At 49.8% G+C, this 26,272-nt stretch overlaps 1 protein-coding gene across 1 annotated transcript; it reads left to right on the top strand.

Annotated features, from left to right (window-relative positions):
- Positions 1 to 22,138, top strand: LOC134107873 (staphylococcal nuclease domain-containing protein 1-like). The gene is made up of 7 exons (XM_062559945.1): positions 1 to 164; positions 8,461 to 8,584; positions 9,834 to 9,903; positions 11,629 to 11,742; positions 13,782 to 13,985; positions 20,120 to 20,164; positions 21,265 to 22,138. The coding sequence occupies exons 2-7, from the start codon at positions 8,481 to 8,483 to the stop codon at positions 21,328 to 21,330; spliced, it is 603 nt and encodes a 200-aa protein (XP_062415929.1). The 5' UTR covers positions 1 to 164; positions 8,461 to 8,480; the 3' UTR covers positions 21,331 to 22,138.
- Positions 22,139 to 26,272: the final 4,134 nt, after the last annotated feature.

Here is a 26,272-nt window from a genome sequence, read left to right as displayed (position 1 = left end):
TCGCCCCTGTCTGTTGCTGTAGATCTGGTCCAACTACGAGGAGAAGCCCGTGGAGGAGGTGGTGCACGTGAAAGAGGCCAAGGAACGAGTGGCCAACTACAAACCCGTCTACGTCACCGAAATCTGCGACACCCTGCACTTCTACACCCAGGACGTGGAGACAGGTATGTCCCTCGACGACTCAAAGACCAAATTTGTGTCATTTAAAAAAAAAAAAAAAAATGGGAGTTGGCAAAAGTTGAACTTGGTGGGTTAAACGCGTCGCGTCACACCCACGTCCCACCGCCCCGCACGCGACACTCGGCTCTCTCCTTCCGTCGCAAAGGGACGGCGTGCTGGTTTATTACCACCGAATGACGGGCATAAATCACACCACCCCCTCTTGTCTCCGATGACTGGGGGAGGCAAGGAGAGGACAAGATTGAAGATGGGAAAACTAACAATCCTTAGTATTCTTACATGGCTGCTCCCGCTGAGAAGTGGTGTGTGTGTGTGTGTGTACATGAATGAATGCACACATAATGCCCCCCCCCCCCCCCCCCCCCCCCCCCTCCCTCTTTTCTATTCTGTTGTGTGTAACGGCCCGTCTTTGAGGTGGTAAACTTAATAGGCCATCAAAAAAAAACACAAAGTGTGTGTTTAAGTACAAGTGCGTGATTGCAGCAGTTTCTTGTCAGCAAGTTGTCCACGGCAACCCGTAGCTAAGCAACGCCTTGGCTATTATTGTCTCCGCAGTCAGTATCTCAAGGTCCACACAGTCCACACTCACAGCAAAGTGGTTAAAGCCATAAAACCAACGTTTGGTGGCTTTGCTTTTGATCCTTAAAGAAGTATTTCGGACTTCAACCAATCTGTCCTTGGATTCCACGACTTAATCAATCGAAGCCGAGCTGGAGCCGATCGGAAGCCAAGCGCCGCCGGTCGGCTTCCCTTCATCGCGTGCCAGCGCCGCGTGTGCAGGGGGGGGGAGCGGCGCGGGACGGGACGCCGAGGCCCTCCCCTCCCCTCGCTCGCAGCCGGCCCCGCACATCTGGCTCCACTGGCACTCGACTGTCAGCGAGTCCGTGGAAATCGACTTTGGCCACCTCTTACTTTTCCTCACTGCTGTAATTAATTAATTTGCCTTCATTTACTGCCAATCTGAGCCTAATTATCAATCACAGCATAATAATCCAGCCTCCCCCCCCCGCACCAGCGTTGAAAGCTGTTTGGCCTCCTCCATGGTTCTTTTTCCAGATGTCGTGCACAAACAATCTGCTCTTCATCTCGTCGCCACGAGTGGAATCGAAAGCCTTCCCACACTCCTCTGGCCATTCCAGAGGAGTGTGGCCTTCAGACCAGGTTAGGAGCAGGGTGTTCTCACTGGAAGGAGGCCATCAGGGCCTTCAGCATCGGCGGGGAACGAAGGTCATGGAATCCAAGGTTTTTAAAAGACTCCCTTAGCTTGTCTCTTATCCACACGTCCCTTTATGTATTTGCTGTGAGCAGCTCAAGTGTTGTCCTAGATTGTAGATAAATTGTACACAAGCTGCATGTTCCTATACTGCTGGTCTCAGTGTATTTTGACAGGAGAGCGGTGAGTTATTTAATATCTTCTCGTATAAAGGCTTGATTTTTTTTTAGATGATCCAGCAATGCTGGAGCCTTTTTTAATTTATTTTCCTCCCCCCTTTAATTGGTCTTCTTCTACCAAGAGGGCTTACATGCTAGTTAAAAAAAAAGTGTTATTCTCAGCAGGGGAGGCAACCTGACCAGGCCTCACCCCTGCCTCCTTCTCCTCATCGCCCTCCACATCACGTTGTTTTCCTCCTCACCCGCCTCCCTCCATCTATTTTTCCTCCCTGGCCTCTTTCATTTTCGCTGACGCTTCCTCAAAGCTACATTAAGTCATACCAACGCCTTGAAGAGCACATCAAAGTGTTAGGCCCTGTACAATCATACAAGCTGAGTGCTTTGCAATATCATTACATGTTCTACGCCCCCCCCCCCGCTCCCTTTCCATCTTCCCTTTTCCCCTGAATATCTGAAGTGAAGGAATTTATATACTCTCATTCGCGTGAAAGCAGCGCCTGACTTTCATTGGTGCGACGGCGGCTGATTACAACAACGCGCACTGCTCAAAGTGGGCTTCATGTTCCACACCGTGTGAAATGTAGTCTTTACGTAAATCTGATCAGGCTCTGCAGCCTCCCTTCGTCGAGACCAATTAACCCGCCAACGGATGTGTTTCTTTTGTGAGCCGCCCTGTGACCATCGCTGCAGTTTAGCGTGGTAAAAAATGCATCCTCCATGGAGCGTTCGGCTGCGATGACCAACCAACGACCACAAATCCACCTTCTCGGGCTCACTGAGCCGGCCGAGACGGGATGAGATGGGTCGGCTAAATGCATTCTGGGTAGCTTAAATGCCGCCGTGTGAAATGAGGGGCGTGTGTTTAAAACGCGACAAAGGGACGCTCTGAAGACGCGTTACTAGTAGACCGCGGGGTCAGGTGTCTGCACAGAAGAGCGACGCGAGATGACCTTGAGGTTGACAGAGGCACACGCGGTTTGAGGAGGGCGGTGGTGCATCATGGGAGTTTTTGTGAATATCACACAGTGAGTGGAGACGTACATCCGTGAGCAACAAATACGACGGTAATAAAAGTAAAAACCTGTTAAATGTTGATCCAACCCCCCCCCCCCCCCCCCACACACACACACACACACACACACACATATGGCTATCTTTACCCGAGCTTGATAAGTGATTAATTTCACATTAGGAATGTATTTTTTTTTTTTTCTGCTAGTCACTGAGAAGCTTGAGGGATTGCGCTCTTTAATCCTCGGTTTATTTTGAGGGTCTTTATCTCTGGCTGTACGCATTTTATCTCTTTGTCTCACTTTCCTCCCCGTGCACATTGCCGGTAAACGCTTCCCCCCCCCCCCTCTCTCTCTCTCTCTCTCTCTCTCTCTCTCTCTCTCTCTCTCTCTCTCTCTCTCTCTCTCTCTCTCTCTCTCTCTCTCTCTCTCTCTCTCTCTCTCTCTCTCTCTCTCTCTCTCTCTCTCTCTCTCTCTCTCTCTCTCTCTCTCTCTCTCCCCCTATTTTCCCTGCGCTTGTTGCGGTCTCTCTGGAGGCGACGTGTAATTACTGTCGGAGGGGGCGGACCACCATAGATCTGTGTGACCTTGGACACTGGGAGACGGAGGCCACTCCGGGCCCGAGGCGGGGATCAGTGACTCTGTGCTGCACAGGATTGATGCTTTGATGAGTCAGCATAATTATATATATATATATTTATTTTTTTTAAAAGCCCTGAAGACCTAATGGGTTGCCACCATCCGCCATTTTATTATGACTTTTTTTTTAATTAAAGCAAAAAGTAAGCAGAAGTATTCGCTTTGCCTCTACCGTCATGGCCGACGAGGCGCGTCACGTGGTCACTCTTTATCGGCCCCCGACCGTAAAAAAAAAAACACACACGTCCAACCCGGGCTGCTGGCGGTGCATCCAGTTGGGTGCTTGCTTCCTGGCACCCTCGCAGACTGGTAATGAGTGGGATCGTTCCCCCTCAACCAGGTGCCACTCCGTCCACATTATTCACACTTCTACCTTTTACACACAGCAGCTGTTCATCACCTAATGATGCCGGGGAGCTGCTCTCTCTCTCTCTCTCTCTCTCTCTCTCTCCTGGCTGCACTTCAAACCCCGGCCCTTTTCAGTCTTTGCGAGTGCAATTTCATTACGGTTACGTTTCAATCTTTATTGATTCCTTAGCGGTGACATTTTTTTTTTTTATCGGCTCATTTTCTCGACATCTTCGCGGCATCTTCCTCTTCACGTGGAACCCCTGTAATAAGTGGCTGCGAGTTGCCAGGGCAACGGTTTCTCTATTTACCGTTTCTATTTCCATAAGAGGACAGTAAGAATTAGTGTAGCATTTCATATTGGTTCGGGTGAGTGGCCCGCTAATTGGATGTCATGTCAAGGCAGCCAAGTGATCATTACTTTTTACAATAGAGCTTAATAAAAAAAAACAAGGGTGCACAAGGAAGGAAAGAAATATCTTCCTTTTGCAAGTGAGAAGAGCATTTAGAGCATTTAAAAAAAGAGAGAATTGTATTCTCAATCACAAGAGTGAACAGTTAATTAAAACAAAGAATCCTACAAATTGTGATATGAAAGACTAAGCAACCAATCCATCAATAGTCTAATGGCCTCGTGGAACGTAGTTGTCGTTCATCTGTCTCGATGTACTGCGCTCATCTCCAGGCTGAAGCTGCTGGTCAGGAGTCAATGTTTCCTTTTGATCTATTGGTTGACTTTGTGGCGCCTGCATCTTTACTCGTTTGCCTTTTTTTTTTTTTTAATATAAAGGATTGGTTTGTTTCCGTTGAAAGCGGCACAAGGCCTCGTTGCAGTGGCATTTCAAAGAAGAAGAAGAAGAAGAAAAAGAAAGCGGGGGAATGGCGGTTGAAGCTGTTGCAGCAGACACCGTTTTTTGGCCGCTCTGATTTGCGTCGCCTCCGTCGTCCTTGTTCTCCAACATCGCCGCACGCGTGATTTGCATTGATGTCGACTTCTGGCTCTTATTACCCAAAGCCCAATGGCTTAAATGGCCCTTTTCCCTCAGCGGCGATCCACTTACGGGCTCAGAGTGTGGTTTCCCCCCCTCTCTTCCTCCCGATGTATCTTATGAATACAATCGGGCTCCTCACAATCAGAACGGGGCATTAGCGGGCGGTCAATGAGGCTCGTGGCAGGTGGCAGCGAGCGGAGCCCGCCGCAAAAAGGAGAGCCGCAGATGCCGCCTCTGTTTGGATTCTCAGCGACGGTTTTTCCAATTACAGTAATTTGCTGTAAAAGGGCTCCAGACTGCCGGGAAGGGTAGAATGGCACAGGGTAATTGGTGGTGGGCTTGGGGGGGGAGGGGGGGGAGGGTGTGTGTGTATCACATGAGATATAATCTATATCACTCTCCAGTGGAGAGTGGAGCAGCATTAGTCAAGCGGTGGAGGGGGGGGGGGAGGGGCGGGGGAATCTTTTTTTTTTTAAAGCGCATAGAATAGCCCATTGTTGACCAACCACAAGGGGCATCACTCGAGATCGCCCCCCCCCCCCCCCCCCCCCTCCCCCCCCCCTCTAGGCAGGACTCCTCCTTCCTCTCGCTGTGATAAGCCGGCGAGGGCGGAAGCTTCCAGAAGCAGCCGCCGCTCTCCTGGCCTCCGACGTATTGCGATCATTTCCCCTTCTGTGGCTCGATGCCGTCGGTAAACAGCTTAATAGAATCCAGCACGGCCTTGGGACGCGTATCAAAAGGGCACATGATTCACTGGTTTCATCGCCTTTCTGCCCCCCCCCCCCCCTTGTCTGTGCTCACACACCGTGTGCCACAATGTAATCAAATCTGATCATAAGCAACCAGTGAAACGGCCTCTCTTCCTCTCCCTCTCTCCTTCTTCTCCATTGTTTTCTCCTTTTTTTTTAGCCTAATCGCTCTCTCACGCCGTACCGGGCACTCACAATGTAATTATATATGATTTACAAACAGCTGCAGCCATAATGGCGTATAAACAAATTACAGGACGAGGAAGGAGAAAACAACAGAGGGAATAAAGAGATGAGCTGCCTTTTTTTTCCCTCCGCTCTGGCTCTCCCCTCCAACACGAAACGGGCACCCGGGCGCCACAAGGTTCGCCCCTGCTGCACGTCTCCATGCCAACGTCGAGCGGGGGGGGGGGGGGCCTCCGCAATGCCGCACTCGCGTCCGTTTCGGGGGTGTCCCCGAGGGGTGTCGGGTTCGCTCTCTGTGCCCACCTGCAGCATGCGGAGCGTTGGCTTTTATTATGGCCACCGTTGTGTGATTTGTGTCTTTTGTGTTTATATTTATGTGGAACCGCTCTCCCCCAACATGGGTGATGTGTTTTTTCCGGGTCAATTCATAATCCCGAATGCCAGTGTGCACTTTTTTTGTCAGAGAATCCCGGGCGGAGGAAGCGCGCGGCACGCCCTGCGTGCTAAATCAAACGCACCTCGTCAGACTCATGTCGGATCATCATCATCATCAGCCAGACGGGCCTCTGAGCGCGATGCGGGTTGTTTAAATCAAATATAACTTCCAAACAAAGCATTTTTAATCAGGTCGGGCCTAGAGGGCCCTCTCATTAAGGCTTCCTGTATGCGTGGGTGTTTACATATAATGTATATAACCTGGTGTATATATTATACAGGTAGAAACCCTCTCCCCGAGTGTCATCTATTCAGCTCTCTGCGCTCCCCCAAATGGAACATGGCCCAGGAATTTAAATAAATATATTAGTCAGTGCGTGCAAATCCGCACGCTGAGTAGGGAGGAAGGAAAGAAGGAAGGTGCACACAAACTTTTTTACATTTTTTAATTAGATTAATAAATCAAGGAGGTGGCTGGCTGTGACGGCTGCAGCCCAATGCAACTCCAGTAAGTCTGCATCGAGATGATGTAACTCCACCACCTCCGTGTGTGTGTGTGTGTGTGTGTGTGTGCGCTTTTACGCCCTTGTTCCCTTCACTGCATTCATCAGCAGTTGGCGTAGCGGGGGGGGGCGATGAGGTGTCGGGACACCCCCCCGCCCCTCTTGCCAGCTTTTCCCTTCACGCTCCAGAATGCCCTCCTGCTCCTTGGAGGTCGGCGGTCCCGCAGCTGCTCGCCGGGGCTCCGGCTCGGATCAACGCCGTCGCTATTTCCATCTTCTCCTTTTTTTTTTCTTCCCAATAGCGGAATTGACAAGCCGCCTCGGCAGTAAGGAACGGCGTGTGTTCAGAGGTGTGGTGCGATAGTACAGTAGTATGAATGGTGAGCAGCGTTTCCTAGTTTCTCTCACACACACACACACACACACACACACACACACACACACACAGTGCATTTACGTGCACAACAAACCAGGTGCGTGGGGAAAGTCTCGCTCCCACAGGAGATCAGGGAATAGCCGACGTAACCCAAGTTTCCACCCACATGGCCAGTAGTGACATTCCTCCCGTCTTGTATTCAAACAAATCTGCAGCTTGAAAAGTCTTAGTTTTAGTTTCTTTCAGCTCAGAGCATCAGCCCTGACTGACAGTGAGGGGACAGACTGCGTGTGAGAGCACAGCGTTTCACTGCTTTTTGCTTCTACAAATATTCCGCACTTTAGCTGTGGAAAATAACGTGTTTGTTTCTTGCCCCACGTTGTAAACCGCATTTTCTGTGGATTCTTTCGCATTCAGAGATAAAAAATAAAACTGATCGGAAACACTGTAGGAAACCCTGTTGTATCACTTGCTGTGTTTCTCCTGTGGAAACCTTTTGGCCTGGAGTCTAGAGGACTTGAGGTGTATTAAATGCGCTTACTGCAGACAGCTTTCACTGGACTGTGTGCCTGTTTTTTATTTTTGCCCCCGTCTACCTTCTCATTGTGTGAATATGAGTGTTTTAAAAAAAAAAAAGCGCTCCATTACTGATGATGACCATGGCTTCTCAAAAAAGCCTCCTCCAGGTGGCAGATCAGTGGAAATGGCCTCTAAAAGTACCCCATCACATTTCACGGGGGCCTTTTTCCCCTAAACTACCGGCTGCAATTGCTTCTCACACACACACACACACACACGCTTTCAAAGGCACAATACACTCCATACACCAACAAATATGCTCTGCGTATCACACAAACACCAGGAAGTGATTTCACGTGCTCCACAATCGGCCCCCGAGTGGCCAAACCCCCGGGTTTTTAAGTCTGATCGTTGCTTACAGCCATCTCCGACGGGATGAAGACATCGATGCGATGAGCCTCTGTGGTCCATTGAGCAGTCGCTGCACAAGCCGCACGCCGCCATCAGGCTTAGCCCGCACGTGCTAACGGGTTAGCGGCTGTTTCTCTTTGCTCGGGCTTCATGAGACCGACTTAAAGCTCAGTTGGTCTCTTCGTTGGTTTAGAGCTGAGGTTTTGTAAGAGTAACCCTCCTTAAGTATCACTTTAGTACGAGAAGCTGAATGCTCTACTGGAATGGATTTGTACTAATCATTAGTTTTTTACTGTAACTGGAACCGAGGGGTTTCATAAGAAACCACTGTGCAGCATGCAATAAAGTCATCGACAGCCTGCGTTTTAGTGATTTTTTTTTTTTTTTCTGAAATGTGTTAAGGAGCTCCGCGGGATCGAGGGCGTTTCTTCTCTGCCTTTTTGAGCCGATTCCCGTCACCGCCGCCGAATCCAAGCAGCGAGCTTGCACCGCCGCGCCCGAGAGAATTGTATATATTTATAATGAAACTTCTGTTTGACACTGTTCAACTTCCCCCTCTGTTGGGAGCAAAATGATAACACTGGCAAACGCGTCATTGCCAAAGTACGACGGAATTAAAAAAAATCCTCTGTTCCGAAACGTTAAGAACCCCCCCCGGACCGCCGTTGACTTGATGTTTTGTCTCATGTCCCCCCATGTCTCTCTCTCTCTCTCTCTCAGGGGCCCAGCTGGAGAACCTGATGGAGACCATGAGGGCAGAGATCGCCGCCCAGCCGCCCCTGGAAGGCGCCTACGCGCCGCGCCGAGGGGACATCTGCATCGCCACGTTTGCCGACGGCGAATGGTGAGCCGGCCTCCTCGGGCCTCCCGAGCCGCGCCGCTCGCCGCTGACCTGACATTTTGATTTTGGGCGCCTGCGATGCGCTGACCAACAGACACCCACGGGGCGCAATTAGCTCTCTGCATCTCTTTTGGCCTTTCGGAATCAGCCTTTCAGTCGCCTGACAGTAGCTGTCACACACACACACACACACACACACCTCTCCTCACCGGATGTCTGTAAAGTTTACAGATGGTCAGGGGGTCGGATAAAAGTCACAGCGATCCGAGAGCGCGTGAGTTGAGCTCGTTCCCTCCCGCCTTCCTCTGCAGGTCTTTGAGGGGAGACGACAACTAAAGTCGCTCCTTTTGTCCCGACGACGACGCAAGAGAAAGAGCTTTTTGGAGCGGGCCATCTGTTTGGAAGCTGTCCTCCTAAATTGCGACATCACAACAGCAACCAGCCCGCCTTTGAGTTCTTTCCTTTTCTTACCAGCGAGCTAATTGTGTTCACGTTTGCGTCGTTCTTTTGTTTTGTTCTGTGATGCTCGTGGAAAGTCGGCTCGTTTTTTTTTTTTTTTTTTTTTTTTTTTGGGGGGCGCTAATTAAAAAAAAAAAAAAAAAACTCGGCCCCTTTCAAGTCCTCTTAGAGCTCGCTCACTGCTCTTTTTTTTCATGTCTTCCTGTTAATCACTTATTTGCTTTTGACTTTGTTCTCTCGTCCCCGATTGTTTGCCTTTTCCCTCGCCGTCCTCGGTACTTTCAATGGGTTTTGTCTTTGGTCTCCTCTCTCGCCGCGCTGGAGTCGGGGGAGGAGGAGGAGGAGGACACAGTCCTCCTGGACGGGGCGCGTCCAGTTTATTTCCTCGGCCAACTGTGTGGGAATAATCAAACTCTGAGGTGTTTGTGATTACCACTAATGCACCGGAGTTATTTGCTACAGGGCGAAAAAAAGAAGAAAAAAAGATAAGAGTGGCTCTGAATTTCTGTGCTTTATTGCAAAGAGGCCTCTGTGCAATTTCCCCCCGCCCCCCCCCCCCCCCCTTCGCCGCCATGCCCCGATGGATCCCTTCTGTCCCCTCTCACTCCCCCGGCCTGCTCCCCCCCCCCCCCCCCCCAATCACAACAGACAGATCCTCCAACACCTTCTCCCCGGGGAAATAAGCACGGAATCATTTACTCATCTCCTTTTCCTCTTGTGCCCTCTGTCTACGTCTGTTTCCCTCTGCTCCACCCCCCTCTGCCCCCCCCCCCCCTCTCTCTCCCTCCTGCAGGTACAGAGCCAGAGTGGAGAAAGTCGAGTCCCCAGCAAGGGTTCATGTCTTCTACATTGACTACGGCAATGTGAGTAACTGTGAATGTTGGCGTGCTGGTCTTGAAAGCAGAGTCCTGTAGTTTTTGGGGCTCACAATGAGAAGAAATAACGAAAAACAGATGAATAAATAAACCGCGGCCCGAAGCGGGATTTCCTTTCTATTTCTCGCGTCTATTCAGACACCCGTTTGTTTGCTCATCTCCACGTCCAGAGCAACCGTCTTTACAGCAGGACCAATGCGATGCAGGCCTATTAGTCGTCCCGTCCATTGTGTGCGACTGAAGCAAAGCGTGCGGCCGGGTGGGGAGTTATTTATTTATTGCCTTTTCAGAACAATAACAAAAAGCAGACCTCCCCCGCTTCCATTTATCTTTTTTTCCACTGATGACGGAGGCGCCGTATGCCCGGCGAGAGCGTGTGTTTTATTTGTTTCTTTAGCGCACACATGCTTGCATCACCAAGTGGCTAATGCAGCCTGCCCTCGGGCCCCCCGGGGATTTCTCCCATGATGCAGTGGAGCGGCGCAGTGTGCGACTGACCCCGGAGTGGAGTGGAGGGGGGCTGCGGGGGGGGGGTTTGTGTAGTGGACAGCTCGAGGTCGATGGCTGGCAGACGCGATGCGTCCTGGCGTTTTTGCTCACGGTGTGATTCTCCGAGGTCGCCCCCTCCGGGTGGGGGGGGGGGGGGGTGCGCGCCGGTTGAGTCACCGCGGCCTTGATTCCACGCCTCCTGAAGCGGTGTGAAATACACGGCCACCTGTCGGCAGGTGCGGGCCCGCCGCCTTGATTCATTATGTGCTCGTTAGCGCAGGCGAGCTCTCTTCTCCTTTGAGTCTTGACGGCGCGGCGTTTGATTCATCTTAAGGTCGTGATCCATAACGCGCGTTCAAGGCGTTCCGGCTAGACTGTGCAGTCCAATGAACACATTAACCTCAGAGATGGGGGGTCATTAAATTAACTTCCCGTTTCCAACGGCCGTATCTGGCTCCTGGAAGCCCGGCGGTGATTGGGGATTGGCCGGTGCTCTCGCGCCTGCCCGGTTGTTTATTTATGCTCCGTACGAGTGGTATGAAGCGCTTACTTTCAGTGTATCGCGATGTGCAAGCGAGCGGGCTGAGATCGCAGCGGGCCGCTGAATATCCAAATTGCTCGCCGGGCCTTTGAGCACCGGCGCAGCGATGAGTCCATTTTGACTAATGCTCTTTTCATGTTGTTGGTGCCAGATAAAAACAGGATGAATTCATCAAATGCGCGTTTAAACCAAATATGACTCGCTGTTCTTCTTTGGTTTCTTAAATTCTAGTTAAAGTGTAATCATATCCATATGCAAAGAGAAATTGCATTTTTAATTTGTTTGTAGGTTCGCCAGATTGAAGTGTTTTTCTAATCAGACGCGTCTGACTAGCGACTTGACATCCATTGGCGTCTTCACTCTCTCCGCTTGTAGCCGAGCTCCGCAGCAGATGGGGCTTAGTGAAAAGGGGGCTGAAGGAACAGCTGTGAAATGATTGGTAAGGTGACATATACAAGGATGCAACAAAACGGCATCTGTCCGTCATTCACAGTTGTAAACTGTCATTGTTACAGTGACTTGCCGGTTTCCGAATTGATTCGGAATCGAGGGAAACTGGGAGGACCGATGGGGTTCATTTTAAGAAAAGATGCACCCTGTAACGTAAGAGAGAGACAGAGGTGAACTGTTCAAGTATTCCATACTGACTCTCGAATTTCCACCCCCCCCCCCCCCCCCCCCAGAGAGAAGTTGTGCCGTCCACCCGTCTGGCCGCCATGCCCCCTGCCTTCGGCATCAGGACCCTGCCGGCACAGGCCACCGAGCACGCCTTCGCCTACATCCAGGTCCCTCAGGACGTAAGTTGTGTGTGTGTGTGTGTGTGTGTGTGTGTGTGTGTGTGTGTGTGTGTGTGTGTGTGTGTGTGTGTGTGTGTGTGTGTGTGTGTGTGTGTGTGTGTGTGTGTGTGTGTGTGTGTGTGTGTGTGTGTGTGTGTGTGTGTGTGTGTGAGAGAGAGAGAGCTGGACGTGCATGCATGCATGCTGACACCTGCCTCATGAGTCAGTGTATACTGAGGGATGAAGTGGCCCATCTGCTGGTCCAGCCCAGGGGAACAAGGGCATCACCTAGACTCTGTAGCCTCCAGACACACACACTCGCGCACAAAGCTTTGCCACATGTTGCAAGCTGGCATCCACCTTACACCTCTCCATCTCTGTCACTCTGCATCTGTCTAACCTTTTTTTTCCCCGTTATTTTACTTCCTGTTTTCTCAGGGGTTTCCTCTCATGCTTTGTTCGTGGGAAATGTTGCCGTCTGCCCCGACGCCCCGCTGCACAAAAGGCGTCTGTCTTCGCGGGTTTTTGTGACTTCATAGTCTGTCTTAAACAGACTTTTATTTCCTTAACGCCCGAAAGCCCGCCAGTGGGACGAGATCATACCGCATCTCTACCTAAAACGTTCCATTTAGCGACGATATCTTCAAAAGAAATGGCGAACGCCGTCGGGGGGGGACGGCGCCTTACCTGAATCAAGTGTGAGGCGCAATAAGGGTGTTTTCTTCAGGATGAGTGACTGCAGACAGTACTTCTGCCCGAGCAAAGTGTTTTCCCTATTTATTGAAGTTTAATTACAGATGTGGGGAACTCCCAGCTGACTGAAACTGGGACGCAGCGCGGCGTTTTCACTCGGTCCCATCAGCTAATTATCGAAAGACGTGTGTATGCCAAGAATGCAAAGACGTTCAGCTGAAGGAATTCAAACAAATGCCCAGTCCATGCGTCGGAGCCCATGCGTCGGAGCCCATGCGTCGGAGCCCATGCGTCGGAGCCCATGTTATTTTATTCATGCTTGATCCGATTATTAGATGCGTGATTATATATTAAGTCATTCCCTCCAGTAATCGATTTGTTGGCTTGTAAAAGGAAATATATTTATATATATATTTCTCATTTTATATATTATACAATATTTTAAAAATCTGTGTATAATTTGAATGGGCGGTTCTGCGTATACGGTGGAGGGTCACTAAAAGGCCCTCATTCATTTTGTATTGCCCGTGCATGAGTGTCAAAGTACACTTGTTCTGTCCTGTGACGAGTCGACCCGGGGGGGGGGTGGCCGCGCGAAATAGGCCCTCGGTTTTTGTGCCTCCAACAAGCTTCCCTGCATGCACACGCTCGCCACACACACACCTAACACCAGACACACGCGCACACAGATACCCAAGGGCGACCAACTTGAAGGGGGTTGCCATGGAGACAAGACCAGGGCGAGAAAGATGGGAAGCAAAGAGATAGATGGTGTAGCGGAGGAATGGATGATGGCCAGGGACTGATTTTAGTTTTTAAGTGTCATCCTGCTTCTGAACATGCGGCTCTTCTGTTTTTTTTTTTGTTTTGTTTTTTTGTGTGTTATTTTCTCGCTTTCGACCAGTTTTGTGGAGGACGTGGAGTCAGTGTTGCGTCGCAGCCGCGCCACCGTCCTTCGCCACCTTCTGTTCAATCAAATGCCAGGCCTTCCACGCTGAAGAAGGTTAGGGATAGGAGACAGTAACTAAGTGAAGGATGAGAAGGAAGAAGGAAGGCTGAGAATCAAACCAAACTCCACTTACTTCCACCTGACAGAAATCCGATCTCACTGTTGGGTTCATGCATATGTAGCATGTTTTTATCTGTGTGTGTGTGTGTGTGTGTGTGTGTGTGTGCGCGCTTATCTGTTTTGGAGCCATTGGTGATAATATACTAATTAGCCCTTTCACCTTCTTTCCCCCTCACCTCCCTCACCCTCTCCTCCATCTCTCTAATCTTCTCCTTTCACGGCTCACTCCTAACATCCATTTCTGCCCCATTTCCCTGTCTACCCCCCCCCCCCCTCCCCGCCCCTCTGCTCCTTTTAGGAGGACGCTCGCGCCGACGTGGTGGACTGCATCGTGCGGGACATCCAGAACAGCCAGTGCCTGATGAACGTGGAGTACTCGGGGGCCACCTGCCCACACGTCACAATACAGTTCGGCGACACCAAGGACGACGCCGGCCTCGGCCTGGTCAAGGAAGGCCTGGTCATGGTGGAGGTCCGCAAGGAGAAGCACCTGCAGAAGATGGTGAGTGAAAAGATTCAGCCTTTAGTTGACCTTTGGACGGCCCTTTTGACCTTTTTTTATGATAATTAGGTTATTTTTACATTTGTCTCACTTTGTTTTTGCAAGTGCATGGTCTCGCTGGGGCTGTAGACTGAGCAGTCACGGTTCACTATTCAGCGCTTAGGGGTGAGATCATTCGAATTCGTGTCTCGTCCACCTGAGCAAACACAGTTTGGAGACATTTGTGTTTTCGGTTTCTGTTCCACTGCTTTCTCAGCCCTACTTTTGTTATGTGTTAAAAAAAAGGCAATTTTGTTTTCCCTTTTCTCCAAATAGGACTTATTTCCTTCCACCTGCTTCTTGTTATACAGTCCCTCGCAGTGCAATCAAAATGCGGCGTATGGATCAATATTTGCATCAGCGTTTTTCTAAAAAACCAAAAAAAACACTGGTGTCAGTTGATGAAATAGCAGCAGGTGCAATTTATTTTTATACACACAGTAGAAATCTCATTCTGAATTGAAAATTCACAGATCACATCTACACATTTTCACTTGCATAAAGAACCTCGTCGTGTGTATTTATTGGAAAACTCCACACAGGAATGGATCAACGTATGAGATCATCAAAATATACACCAATAGAGATTAAGCGGTGGTGGAAAAAGAAAACATTCGTGAAGACGCTCTTCCGCTCTTACACGGACACTTAATAACTCATTCTTGTACCTCGCCGATAAAAGCACTTGGCGCCCCCGCCGCGGCCGCTCAATAGAGCGCCCACAGCATCGCCGTATCGACACCTGACCTCCGAAGAGTCGCCAGCAGCCGTAATGCAGCCTCTGGGCGGCGGAGCCTATAGACGGGAGCACAACGATTTAAACCTCTCAGCCCGTAGGACTAATGGCCTTTATAGACTGCACGCTCTGGGCTTTGTTGGATCAAATGGTTTTCTCTTCAGTATTCAACAGCTGCATCTCCGGCGTTTGCGCTTGATGTGGGGCAGAACTTTTTTGGACTATTTTTACATTTCTTTTAAACTAATAAAAGAATCTGAAAAGTAATTTAATTGAAAATCAGTGTTTGACTGCGCTCCGTAGCCCGCTACGTGTTGCTTTGTAACCTTATCGAAGTTGACATTTCTGGCTCAAAGATTCATGAGCAGCGCAGCAGCCGATGCTGCCGCGACAACGGGAAGCGTTATCTTACAAGGCGGCCAAGCCCCCAAAAATGTCTCGCGATGCAACCTTTTGTTGCCCCTCTGGATCCCCCCCCCCCCCTCCCCCTTCCTCGGCGCTTCCCCTCTTTCATAGAAACTTGTCACAGTTTTCAGTGTGGTATCCGTGCCGGCTCATCCCGAGCTCCGTCCTCCCGGTAAAAAGGGACTTTTGTCCCCCCCCCCCATGTTCAGTTTCGCCTCCATTCTTCACTTAATTCCGGGGGGGGGGGATTGGAACGTGGTAATCTGTGCACTGAAGGTCACTCCCGAGTCCGTCGTCCTCAAACCGCCCTGGCACCGTCGCCCCAACCGCTGCCGGGGATGGCCGGGCGCCAGGCTGGCACGCGGCGAGTCATTAGAAGCGCCGTCCGCCTTCATCCTTCCGCTCGCTGTACTTTTATCCCTCATACGGTCCTTTTTTTTTTTCTCTGCCTTTTTCATCCAAACTGAGCTCGAGGTGCTAATTTGCATTCTGTCACGATGAACCATAATCTCCAGGAATCAAAGTGAGGAGAGAGAGAGAGAGGGGGAAAGAGAGAGAGGGAGGGGGGGGGGGCTCTCGGATCAGATCAGGCGTTGGCCCCGTAATGAGCCGTGATTTAGAAATGCTGTTATCTGCGATTATTTTGCAACTTGCGTCAGCCGGTTCTGCCCTGTGAACTCTTTTATAATTTTAAGTGAAGGCACACAGTACGGAGTGTGTGTGTGTGTGTGTGTGTGTGTGTGTGTGTGTGTGTGTGTGTGTGTGTGTGTGTGTGTGTGTGTGTGTGTGTGTGTGTGTGTGTGTGTGTGTGTGTGTGTGTGTGTGTGTGTGTGTGTGTGTGTGTGTGTGTGTGTGTGGGCTCTTTTTCTTAAAGATGGTGAGCTCCACGGGTAACTACGTACACTATAAATGAGTTATTTCCCCCCCCCTGATTGTTCCTGCAGTAGCTATCCTTTTTCCTTTCTTTTGTTCCCCGCTGCTTTTCCACCTGCGTGTCCCCCCCCCCTCCCCCCCTAAAAAAAAAAAAAAGTTCATTAGCCCTACAAGCTAATAATCTCCTGTTCCCCAATTACAAGTCAATTACAAACACTCTCCCTCGCCAGCGCGATTCCTATCAATGCAGAGGTGAAGCTGCTGTATTGACCGGCGCCTCATTTCCATCACTTAAAAGAGATGAACGTGGAGATAAAGTCCTCCAAGAACACCTCAGACAAATGTTTGCAGAGACCTGCTTAAGATCTTCATTAGAATGTTACAGAGTCGCGTGTGTCAGCAGAAGGAAGATGGCGGGGGGGGGAGAAGACAGCTGTGAGGTGGCTTCTTAAGAGGGAACGCTGCAGATGGGTCCTGGAATCTTTAATTACCCAGGAGGCCCCTGGGGAATGCGCTTTTCTTTTCCGTTCTTTTTTTATCTTCCGTCCCTCGTTCGTCGCCGCATTGCCGCTGTGGTCTGTGTGTGTGATTTTCGAGGGGGGGGGGGGGGGGGGGCGCTTTGGAGCCGCTTCGAGGGGCCACAAGGGCAGCCTTGAGTTGCGGCTCTCTTGCAATGCAGGGTTTTTAAAAATATATATATTTTCTCCACAAACTGTGCACGCGGGCTGTGCCCCCCCCCCCCCCCCCTCGGGTGCGGTTAAACAGCGCGGCGGGGGCACTGCACAGTAATTGTGTTAATGGGGGTTGAGGGTGTAGACAAAGACGAAGTGGTGTGGTCACATCTCCAGCCGCCGCACGTGGGGAATCCATACAGGAAGTCACATGCAGGGGATGAGGCACACACACACACACACACACACACACACACACACACAGCCTACAGGGAGCCGGCTCATGTGACGTAGTCCGCTGCCTCCGTATTGTCGGGAAAGGACTGCCGCATCGCTCAAACTTCTATTATCTCGACCTCCGTGACCTCGTAAGGAGGGGGAGGGAGGGAGGGAGGGAGGGAGGAAGGAGAGAGATTCTGCAGGAGGGGAGCGGCGAGCCTGCGTAGACGTCCTAGCGAGCGCGACATCCTTCTATGATGCATTAGTGTTTACGTAAGACCCCTCTCCCCGGCGCCCCCCGGGAGAGCATCGGAAAGTGTTCTTTGTCATATCTGCTGTTGGTGGTTGTGCATTTGTTGTGTGTGCACGTGTGTGTGTGTGTGTGTGTGTCCTTAACTCCACGAGCCCATGCTGGTGGGCTTGTCATGCCGCGTTCCCACCAAAGCGCCTGATCTCCTCCGACAGCCATGCTGGGGGGTTGATGGGGGGGTGGGGGGTGACCAGCATGCAACGTGGTGTATTCCCAGTGTACCCCAGATAAGGACAATGACACACGCTGTACATGCCAGGCTGGTTTCCATGAAGTAGCACACAGAGCGGATTTAATCTGTCCATCCGAGACACGGTGAAGGGGGGGGGGGTCATCAAGTAATACAAAATACAATACTTTTTTTCCCTTGTAGTTCTGGTTCTCTCCCTGTGTCTCTCATCCTTTCAACTGTCGAACCTCTGCCACAATGAGCCGTCTGAGGAGACGTCCAGTCCACTCCGACTTGAACCCCGCCGACACGAAAAGTTCTGTTCGACCCCGCCGGCGCCGCTCCGAGGTCGAAAGGCGGCGCCGGCGGCAGGAAGAGAATCAAACCAGATAAAGAAAGAGAGAGAGATCGTGCTTTTGATCTCAACGTGCGTAGAGGGCGAGCCTCATTTGTTCCACTCGCCTGTTCATCTTTTTTGAAGGAGGACCCTGGTCTCATTTCCTTCTCATTTCCTTCTCGTGTGAAAAACATTTTATTTTATTTTATTTAGATTTTTTTAATAAGAGGCAGCTCACCTACGCACCAGACGCGCGCAACCTGTCCGAGAGCTGCCACGTTAGCGGCTGCTCGGATCCCAACCCACTTGGGAACGCGGCGCCTCGGAGGCACGGAGACTCACAGCCGGGGCGGACGGGTGCCAAGACCGGCGCCACCAGACCGGCGCCACCTGCCCGCCTGCCTGCCCGCCTTCTTCAAAGACTCGCACTTGATTTGCCGAGTCGGCAGCTAGAAAGTCACCTGCCTTGCGTTGAGATGGTCTCCGGGCAGCAGTTGTGGGCTTTTTTCTTTCCCCCCCCCCACCCCCTTAAAGTTTAGCCGAATTGACTTGTCGTGTTGCATGTTGGGAAGTCGCGTGTTTTTGAAGGGGGTGTCCACGCCGGCGTGCTCACCAAGCGTGGCAGCTGCCCGGCATATGGGAGCTCTGTAGGGTCATCCCGACATGCACGCCGTCACCCGCCGCCTTCTGCCCACCAAAACCCTTCCAAACGAGCCCCCCCACTCCCCCCCCCCCCCCCCCCCCTTTCCCCCTCAGCCCCATTGATGAGAATATGTATCTGTGGTTTCATATTCTCCTCCAAACCAACACATGATCTTCTTCTGCGCTTCTTCCTCGCCGGGCCTTTTTTCTGACAATCCTCCAATCGTTTCCCCCCCCCCCAACCCCCCCCCCCCACACACACACACACACACACACGTCATCTCCTGATGAGTTTTACTTCTTCGCGCCTTAATGAGCCATTATGCCTCCCTGCTGGAGCCGATAGAGAAGCCGTGAAAGAAGGATCCGGGGGGCTGTTGAGAATCCTCCTCCTCCTCCTCCTCGTCATCGTCGGTGTTGAGCTGCACACTGATTGGCTGTCTGTTGTGCGACGCCCAGCCGAAGGTGGCAGAACAGCGGCGCTGGCAGTCATCTGTGCACGTTGTGCCTGAGGGCTCTTGACTCGCCGTCTTTCACGGAGTCCTTTGGATGCCGACTCTCGGCTTCGTGGAGTTTGGGGCAAAAAGTGAAGTCATATTTCTGAAATGATTGCTTGATGCACTTTGGCGGATATGAAAGCCCTCCTCCGCCCTACGTGCAGCACGATGGAACGACGCTCCCCTCCGAAGCCCAAATGGCACCGCCGGCCGTATCAGTCGGCCCGAGGTCTCCCATATGGGGGAGGGGATGTCACATCCCGACTCCCTCCAGAAACGGATCCCTCCTTTAGTTGGCTTTGATGGAGGCTTTGTGCAGCCGCGCGTCGCACGTGCATTCCCTCAGACAAAGTGGTTGCACAATGCAGCTGCAGCTTCTGTTGTGTTGGTGGTGCCGTGTGCAGCTATCAAATCAACCCATGTGCTCAAGCTAGCTAAGCAATTAAACTGCACCCCCCTCCATCCACACTTGACAGTTTTAACATCTGGCGTCCTGTTCTGGCGTGTGTGTGTGTGTGTGTGTGTCTTTGTAGTGTGAAATCCAGCTCATCTGCTACTATAATAAGCAACAATACATGGTGCACAATTGAATCCATCCCGAGAACACGATGACTCATCGTTTCTGTCTCCTCCTCTTGTGTTGAGTTTTTGCTCCCTGTGTTATTTTCATTCATATTACATTCTTTTACTGCTTTTTATTTCCATTTGCCTTTTTTTCCGCTAATCCAAATGCAGCGCGCTAAATGTCGAATCCCCAAATGACCCACTTTCTTTCCAGCATTTGACGGACACAGTGTGAAAGGTGTGGATGTCCAGGGTTAAACATGGTGAAGGTTGTGGTGGTGGTGGGGGGGGCAGCTACACTGATATCTCCCCCTCTCCCTCCCCCTGCCTCCTTTTTGCCCTGTGACTCATCACGGGTTCATTCAATGGGGCTAAATGGCGGCTCTCGCTCAAGCGGTCAATGTGCTCGTCCTCCCGTCTCCTCCTCTGAGTGTCACGTATCGTCTCTGCGCCCGCTGCAGGATGCACACATTACTTTACGCATTAAAAAAAAAAAAAAAATGCATTTACCCGTCACTATTGATGAATGTGTTTCTCACGTCTCGAGCTACGCTCTTGTTATTTTAAGACGTTTCTGTGTGAATCGTCTCAGATCCACGTTGTTGTGTGAAAAGAGTGTGCCGTCTCTGAAGCTTCAGGGTCTAAAGCGTCTCCCTTCTCTTTCCCCACCAGGTGACGGAGTACCTGAACAGTCAAGAATCCGCCAAGAGCGCCCGGGTAAGTCTCTTCGTCCCGAAAACGTCTTCCTCGTCGTCCTCCCCGCTGTCCCCAGATCAGTCCTAACGCGCCTCGTCGGCCTCTCTGTGCGGGATGCGATGCGTCTCTTCTCTCTGCTGCTTTTGTCGGTCTCTCTCGCTCAAGAAGCGACGCGCGGCGGCGGCCAGTCCTCGCCGTCCCGTCCGTAAAAGGATGCGCTCAAAAGCGTGTGCAAGTGGGGTTAGAAAGGGAGCAAGGAAAGGTGGCGAGTCAATGACGAGTCGCTGCTAACGGAGCCCATAGAGGAGGAACACGGATGTCACCGTACAATCTGTGTTTTATTACAAAAAGTAAACGCCTCCTCCTCCTCGACCGTCGGCGCCGTCAACACGGAGCGACGCCGACTCCCATCGGATGAAAGAAGGCCGGAACACATTTGTTTTTCTATATTTGGACTTTAAACGTGCGTAAAGACCCCCCCCCCCTTTGGCTTGTATAAGGAGCACTTAGATCCCATTTTGGTTTCACTCATGTAAAAGTTCTCGCCGTGCTCCTTCAGCGACCCCGTGGTTGTGCGGCGCGCTCAGACAATGAGCCAGTCAGAGGTGGGATTGGCTCTAATCACGGTAACTACCATGGTTTCGGGGGGGGGGCAGGCAGGTGAGAGGTGGTGGAGTGAGAGACGGGGAAAATATGTACAAATGGCTCCATTCATTCCTTCTAATAACTAATTCCAATTAGCACAGTTGCTAATTAGCCATGAATCACAGCTGAGCGCGCCGGCTTCTGGGAGCAAAAAAAAAAAGAAAGAAGAAAAATCACACACGACTCTGAACCGTCGCATTTAAATAACTTAAACCATTCCCCAAACTTTGCAGATGTAGGAGCATGATGGAGCGGCTGGTGTTTGGGTTAAATGGTGATGATGGTGATGATGATGATGAAGGGCTGTAAAAGCAGAGTTTGTTTGGCTTTTGTTCTCCCTCCTACTCATTTTCATCAGACCATTTCTCATGTGAGGGGTTGTTCACAACCCATTTTTTCCCCGTGTGATTATTTGTGACACGGCGGTCGATGAAAATCTGTCTCCGTCTCCCCCTCCCCCCCCCCCCCCCCCTCAGCTCAACATCTGGCGCTACGGAGACTTCCGCGCAGACGACGCCGACGAGTTTGGTTACAGACGTTAAAGAAAAGGAAAACGGGGGGAAAACAACAACAACAACATAGAAGGAAAAACCCGACCCGATCAGAACCATTCCAAAGGGCGGCGCATCGGACAGAAGGAAAAAAAAACAAACAAAACGACAAGCATCGACTCAATCTTCCTCTTTATTTGAAATTTCAACCCCCCCCCTCCCCCCCCCCCTCCCCATTAAAGCATGCTAGTTGCTAAACGGATCCCTAATCATTGAAGAATTGTTTTTATTATTTTATTCTTAACGGTCCACTGCCAGCTCAAGCAGCCTGCACTATTGCCAATCTGTGTTATCTGTCATGTGACCTTTTCAGCGGACTTCCTGTGTGAATGAGTGATTATTCCCTGCCTACTTCTGTAGAGGAAGGGACTGCTCGTGCAGGGGGGGGTGCGAGGGGGGGGGGGGGTGGCGGGGGGGACGCTTGAGGTTTGCAAATCAATGCTTCCCTAATGAATTTCATGTAAATGTGAGCATATGTTGAAAAGTGTAAATGGATTTATTTTGGAGAAATACTGCAGGTGATGCCACACAGACAAAAAAAAAAGGAGGAGTTTATTTTTGTCTTCAACGTGTATCTGTGTGACGGAAGTTGCAGATGTTTTTTGTCGTTTATTCACACTTATGACCAGTAAAGAATAAAAAAAAAAAAAACCCGATGCCATCATTTGGCACTTCATCATCTCTTTCTTCCTCTGTAAAGTTTACGTTCTAATAATGGCAGTCTGTCTTTCTGTCTCCGTATGCCACAGCAGATCAATTTGTTTCCACATAATGAACCTCTGCATTCTATTGAAAATCTGCTAAATAAAAATAAGCAAACATGAAGGATGGTGGTGGTGTTTTTTTGTTTTTTAATTAATTGATTGTCCTTGGTAGAGTCCAATGGTTGGCTGCATTAATAAAAATAAAAAAATGGTGCCATTTTCTACGTATTTCATCATCGGAAACGTGCAGCGACCGGAATGTTTGAAACAAAACAAATAAAGCAATTTACTCACTGCGATGAGCAGGTTTCACCTCTGTGTCAAAATCAAATTCCCCTCGTACTTCAGCTCAGTGACACAAACCAAACCGATCCGTGCAGACGCTCACATTCACAAATGAAACGGATGATTTCATTTTTCAACCGACAACTCGATGGTATTTTAAGGGATCCGGTGTTATTTCAGGTTGTGGAATTTGCTGTTTATATTTAGAATTTTGTTATTATAATTTTGTTATTAAAGTCTGATTGGAGGTTAAGTTAGAAATGAATGAAGGGAAACGTAAGGTCATGAAGGTCCTGGGGGGGGGGCGGGGCCGGGGGGGGGCACTGGTGCAGGAAAGCTTTGCTGACCGAGACACCGAAGCATCTAACAGGCAGTTTGTCAAAATGTTTAAGCTCGCTTTTTTTCCTTTTGCTTCGATTTTAATATTAAAAAAAAGCAACTGCAGGTGTGAACAAACAAAGGCACACTTGGTTATTTTTGCCTTAAAAAAAAGAAAAACGCACTAAAGGAGGGAACAGAGGTTGTTTTTGTAAACTGCCCCAAAATGAATCTTCCTTTTCCGCCTCTGCCTCAAAGACGTGTTTTTCCGTTTTACGTGACGGGAGTCGTTCTGTCGGTGTTATTACTCGCAGTGCTGCAGGTTTTCCATTAACACAGTGGGAACTAAATGCAGGGATTACTATTCACGACTGTGTTATTATTTCTCTTTTTCAAAAGCTCGCACCAAGATGTAAAACGAAATCATCGTCCTCCCCCCGACTCTTCATCGTTCTTCTTCTTCAATGGCCGCCGGACGCAGCATCACAAAGAGCCGTTAGCTCAGGCACGACGACCATTTGATGCGTTCCGCGCGCGCGCCGCCGCCCAAATAAGGATCTGTCAACAATTAAAGCGCTAAGCGGCACCGCGTTAGACTTTAGAAGTAGGGCCGGGACTTTAGCACGTTAATTACGATTAATTAATTCCAATGTGAATTAAGATTAATTAATTACACAAAAAATAACACATTAAACATTTTTTACGCATTTTTACACTTATCTTTTGCACCGCGGAACGTTTCTCACTGGATGAGTTTCGGAGGACCGATTATACTGGAGCACCAACTAGCGTCCATGACTTCAGACAACAACAAACCACAGTGAACATGAACGAAGAAGCTGACGAGACCGTGTCGGTTGGTGAATGGGACATTTTATTATAATAAACACACGGATGGAAGCGTCGATAAGAGCGTGGTTGTGTGCAAGCTGTGCAACAAGGAATTCACATCGAGCCTCAAGTATCACCTCAACGCAAAACAATTAGCAGCTAGCGTGGACGTACAAGGACCCACACCAAACCCACACTGCACCAGATGACTGGTTTAAGGACCAGGGTAACTAAGACCACGTCTGAAAAAATAACCAATGTTCTGAATGAACTTGAAAGTATTGGTCTACTTAAAAAAACATAGTTTACAGAAGGTCTACTTACCTATAGGCTACCTGAATTTCTGAAAGTACTATATTTCTAAATATGCTATTGCTACACTGGAATTGGTTGAATAAAAATCCATGTGAAAAAAATGACTTCTCACTGTTCTCAGGTCAAATATTTGTACGTATAATATATGCGATTAATTTTGATTAATTAATTACAAAGCCTCTAATTAATTAGATTAATATTTTTAACCGAGTCCCGGCCCTAGTTTTTACATCTGCAGGAGCGTGCCGTCGTCCTGCAGTAGCAGGCCGAGCTTCCCCGGCTCTCGTCTCCGGCTCCGTTTGTCCTCGTTGGAACAATGGCCGCGGGACGCAGCATCACAAAGAGCCGTTAACTCAGGCACGACGACCATTTGATGCCTTCCACGCGGCGGCCAAATAAGGATCTGTTAATTAAAGCGCTAAGCGGCACCGCGTTAGACTTTAGAAGTTTTATTTGTCAGAGTGTGTTTGTCTGTGATCTATCCGTTTGTTTACATGCGTCAGATGCAGCTACGCAAAAACAAGGAACAAATGAAGTATACGTCTTAATAATTAAGAAACTTGAAACCGAGAGGGAGAGAAGGCCTTTAAACACATTTGGTTAATTTTAGTCCATTTGTAATGTCAATCTGCTCTGCTGAATTTTTCAGTTAGTCAGTCCTCACGCAACACGCTTCCTTCCCTGCAGCGTCCCGTGTCACTATCCTACCGGCATGCAGACACGCCGTCCCCTCCTCCTGCATGCAGTCAGCATTTTAGGAAGGCATCCTGTCACATGGGGGTTACTCCCACCTGTAGATGAACTCCATCATGTGAATCAGCAAAGAGATCAAAAATCGTGTATATAATGAAATATAAAGTGTCTTGTAAGGCAGTCGTATGCATGCTTCTAATTGGTTAATACATACTGATCAATATATACTAATCTTTGCAGTCCGTCCACAAGAAGCCAAAATGTGTCTGTTTTATTTGAACAAAGTAATTTGATACTAATTAGTTTCCTTTTGTTAGGTTTTGTTTTGTCGAGCTGTTTTTACCACCAACCAGACACAATTAGTCTGATATTTGTGTCTGCAGTGAGCAGCCACTGAATATTGTTGTTGCATTGCATTGTGGGAGGAACTCCAAAATGTGTTTTTTTGTGTAGCGCTGTCACCGTTTGGCTCAACTGTGACTTCTGAAACGTCGTCTGTGAGCAAACCTGCATCCTCTAAACCCTGCATCCTCTAAACCCACTCGGAACAGGTGAGCGTGGGACCGCGGGCCTTTGAGCGTTTATTTGTGGCACCGCGACGTTTCATTTTGGAATATCATCCCCCTGCCAGAAATGACAGCTAACGTTGGTGGGTCCTGGAAATAAAGCGGTATATTTATGGAGGTTGTGAAACCCATCCACAAACCCAGTAAAAAGGAACCTTAGGAGGCAGAAAAAACAGTTAAGTGTCGGCCTAAAAAAGGAATAAATCAAAAGGTAACCCTGCAGGGGAGTTTGCAGGTCCTAAATTCCATATCACACGTTTGGATGAACTGATGAACTTGCATTGTTTTGACCTTTGACCTTTCGTTATATCAGTTGTAGCTACATAGACGATTGATCCTGCGTGAGCACATTTTACCGCTCGGTCCCCAAAGGAAATGCTTCTGGTGAAACTATTCGCGATGGGCGTGCTGATGATGAGCCGTTGAACACAGCTTTGTGGCGAGTCGTTTCTTAAGTTCAATGTAACACGTCGTCCCTTCTTGCCGCCCCCGACGCCGCATCGGGAACCATCAGCTGATCTTCAGCGTGGCCTTTCCACGCGGTTTTTACAATACTCGGAGGATCTCGCGTTTAATCATAAGTACAAGTATAGCTCAAAACAACACGCACACGTGTGCGCTCATTCTCATGCATGAAGGCATTTGCACTTCTGTCTGTTTTCCGCTCTTCATGCTGTTGTGGATTCACTACTCGGAGCGAGTTGATTGTGTGTGTGTGTGTGTGTGTGTGTGTGTGTTCCTCTCGCCTTGAAGTGCCTCTTCGTATTTTCCCTCTCGAGAGCAAAGACTTTATAATGAATTGCTTTTTGACTCACAGCTGCCGAACAGTGCGTTTGTTCTCGTGGCTCGTCCCTGTGAACGCGGATCCCAGCGCCGCCCCCCCCCGACCACGGGGGGCGGCGCTGGGATCCGAAACCAGCGCCATGCAGACACGTTGTGATGTTTGACCGGCCAAGCTAAAGAGCTTTTTTTTTTTTTTTTTTTTTTATCTTGCATGTGAATCATGGAACACGCTGTGGTTTCAAATGCAGAGAGAAAAGTGTTTTTCAGGGGAAGTGACATTTTCATTGGTTTTCTTTAATCACCTGAAAACTAAAAGTCGTGTTTCGGCTGCCTGGATGGAGAGGCCCGTTGTCACACTTCCTCTGCACCTGTAAAGAATCACCAGTGCATCTAGTTTGTATTCTGCGAGTGGTGTGGGGGGGGGGGGGGGGGGGGGGG

This window comes from Pungitius pungitius, chromosome 2 (genome assembly GCF_949316345.1).
Source record: "Pungitius pungitius chromosome 2, fPunPun2.1, whole genome shotgun sequence".
NCBI classification, from domain to species: Eukaryota; Metazoa; Chordata; class Actinopteri; order Perciformes; family Gasterosteidae; genus Pungitius; species Pungitius pungitius.
This window is presented reverse-complemented; position numbering and strand designations above follow the sequence as displayed.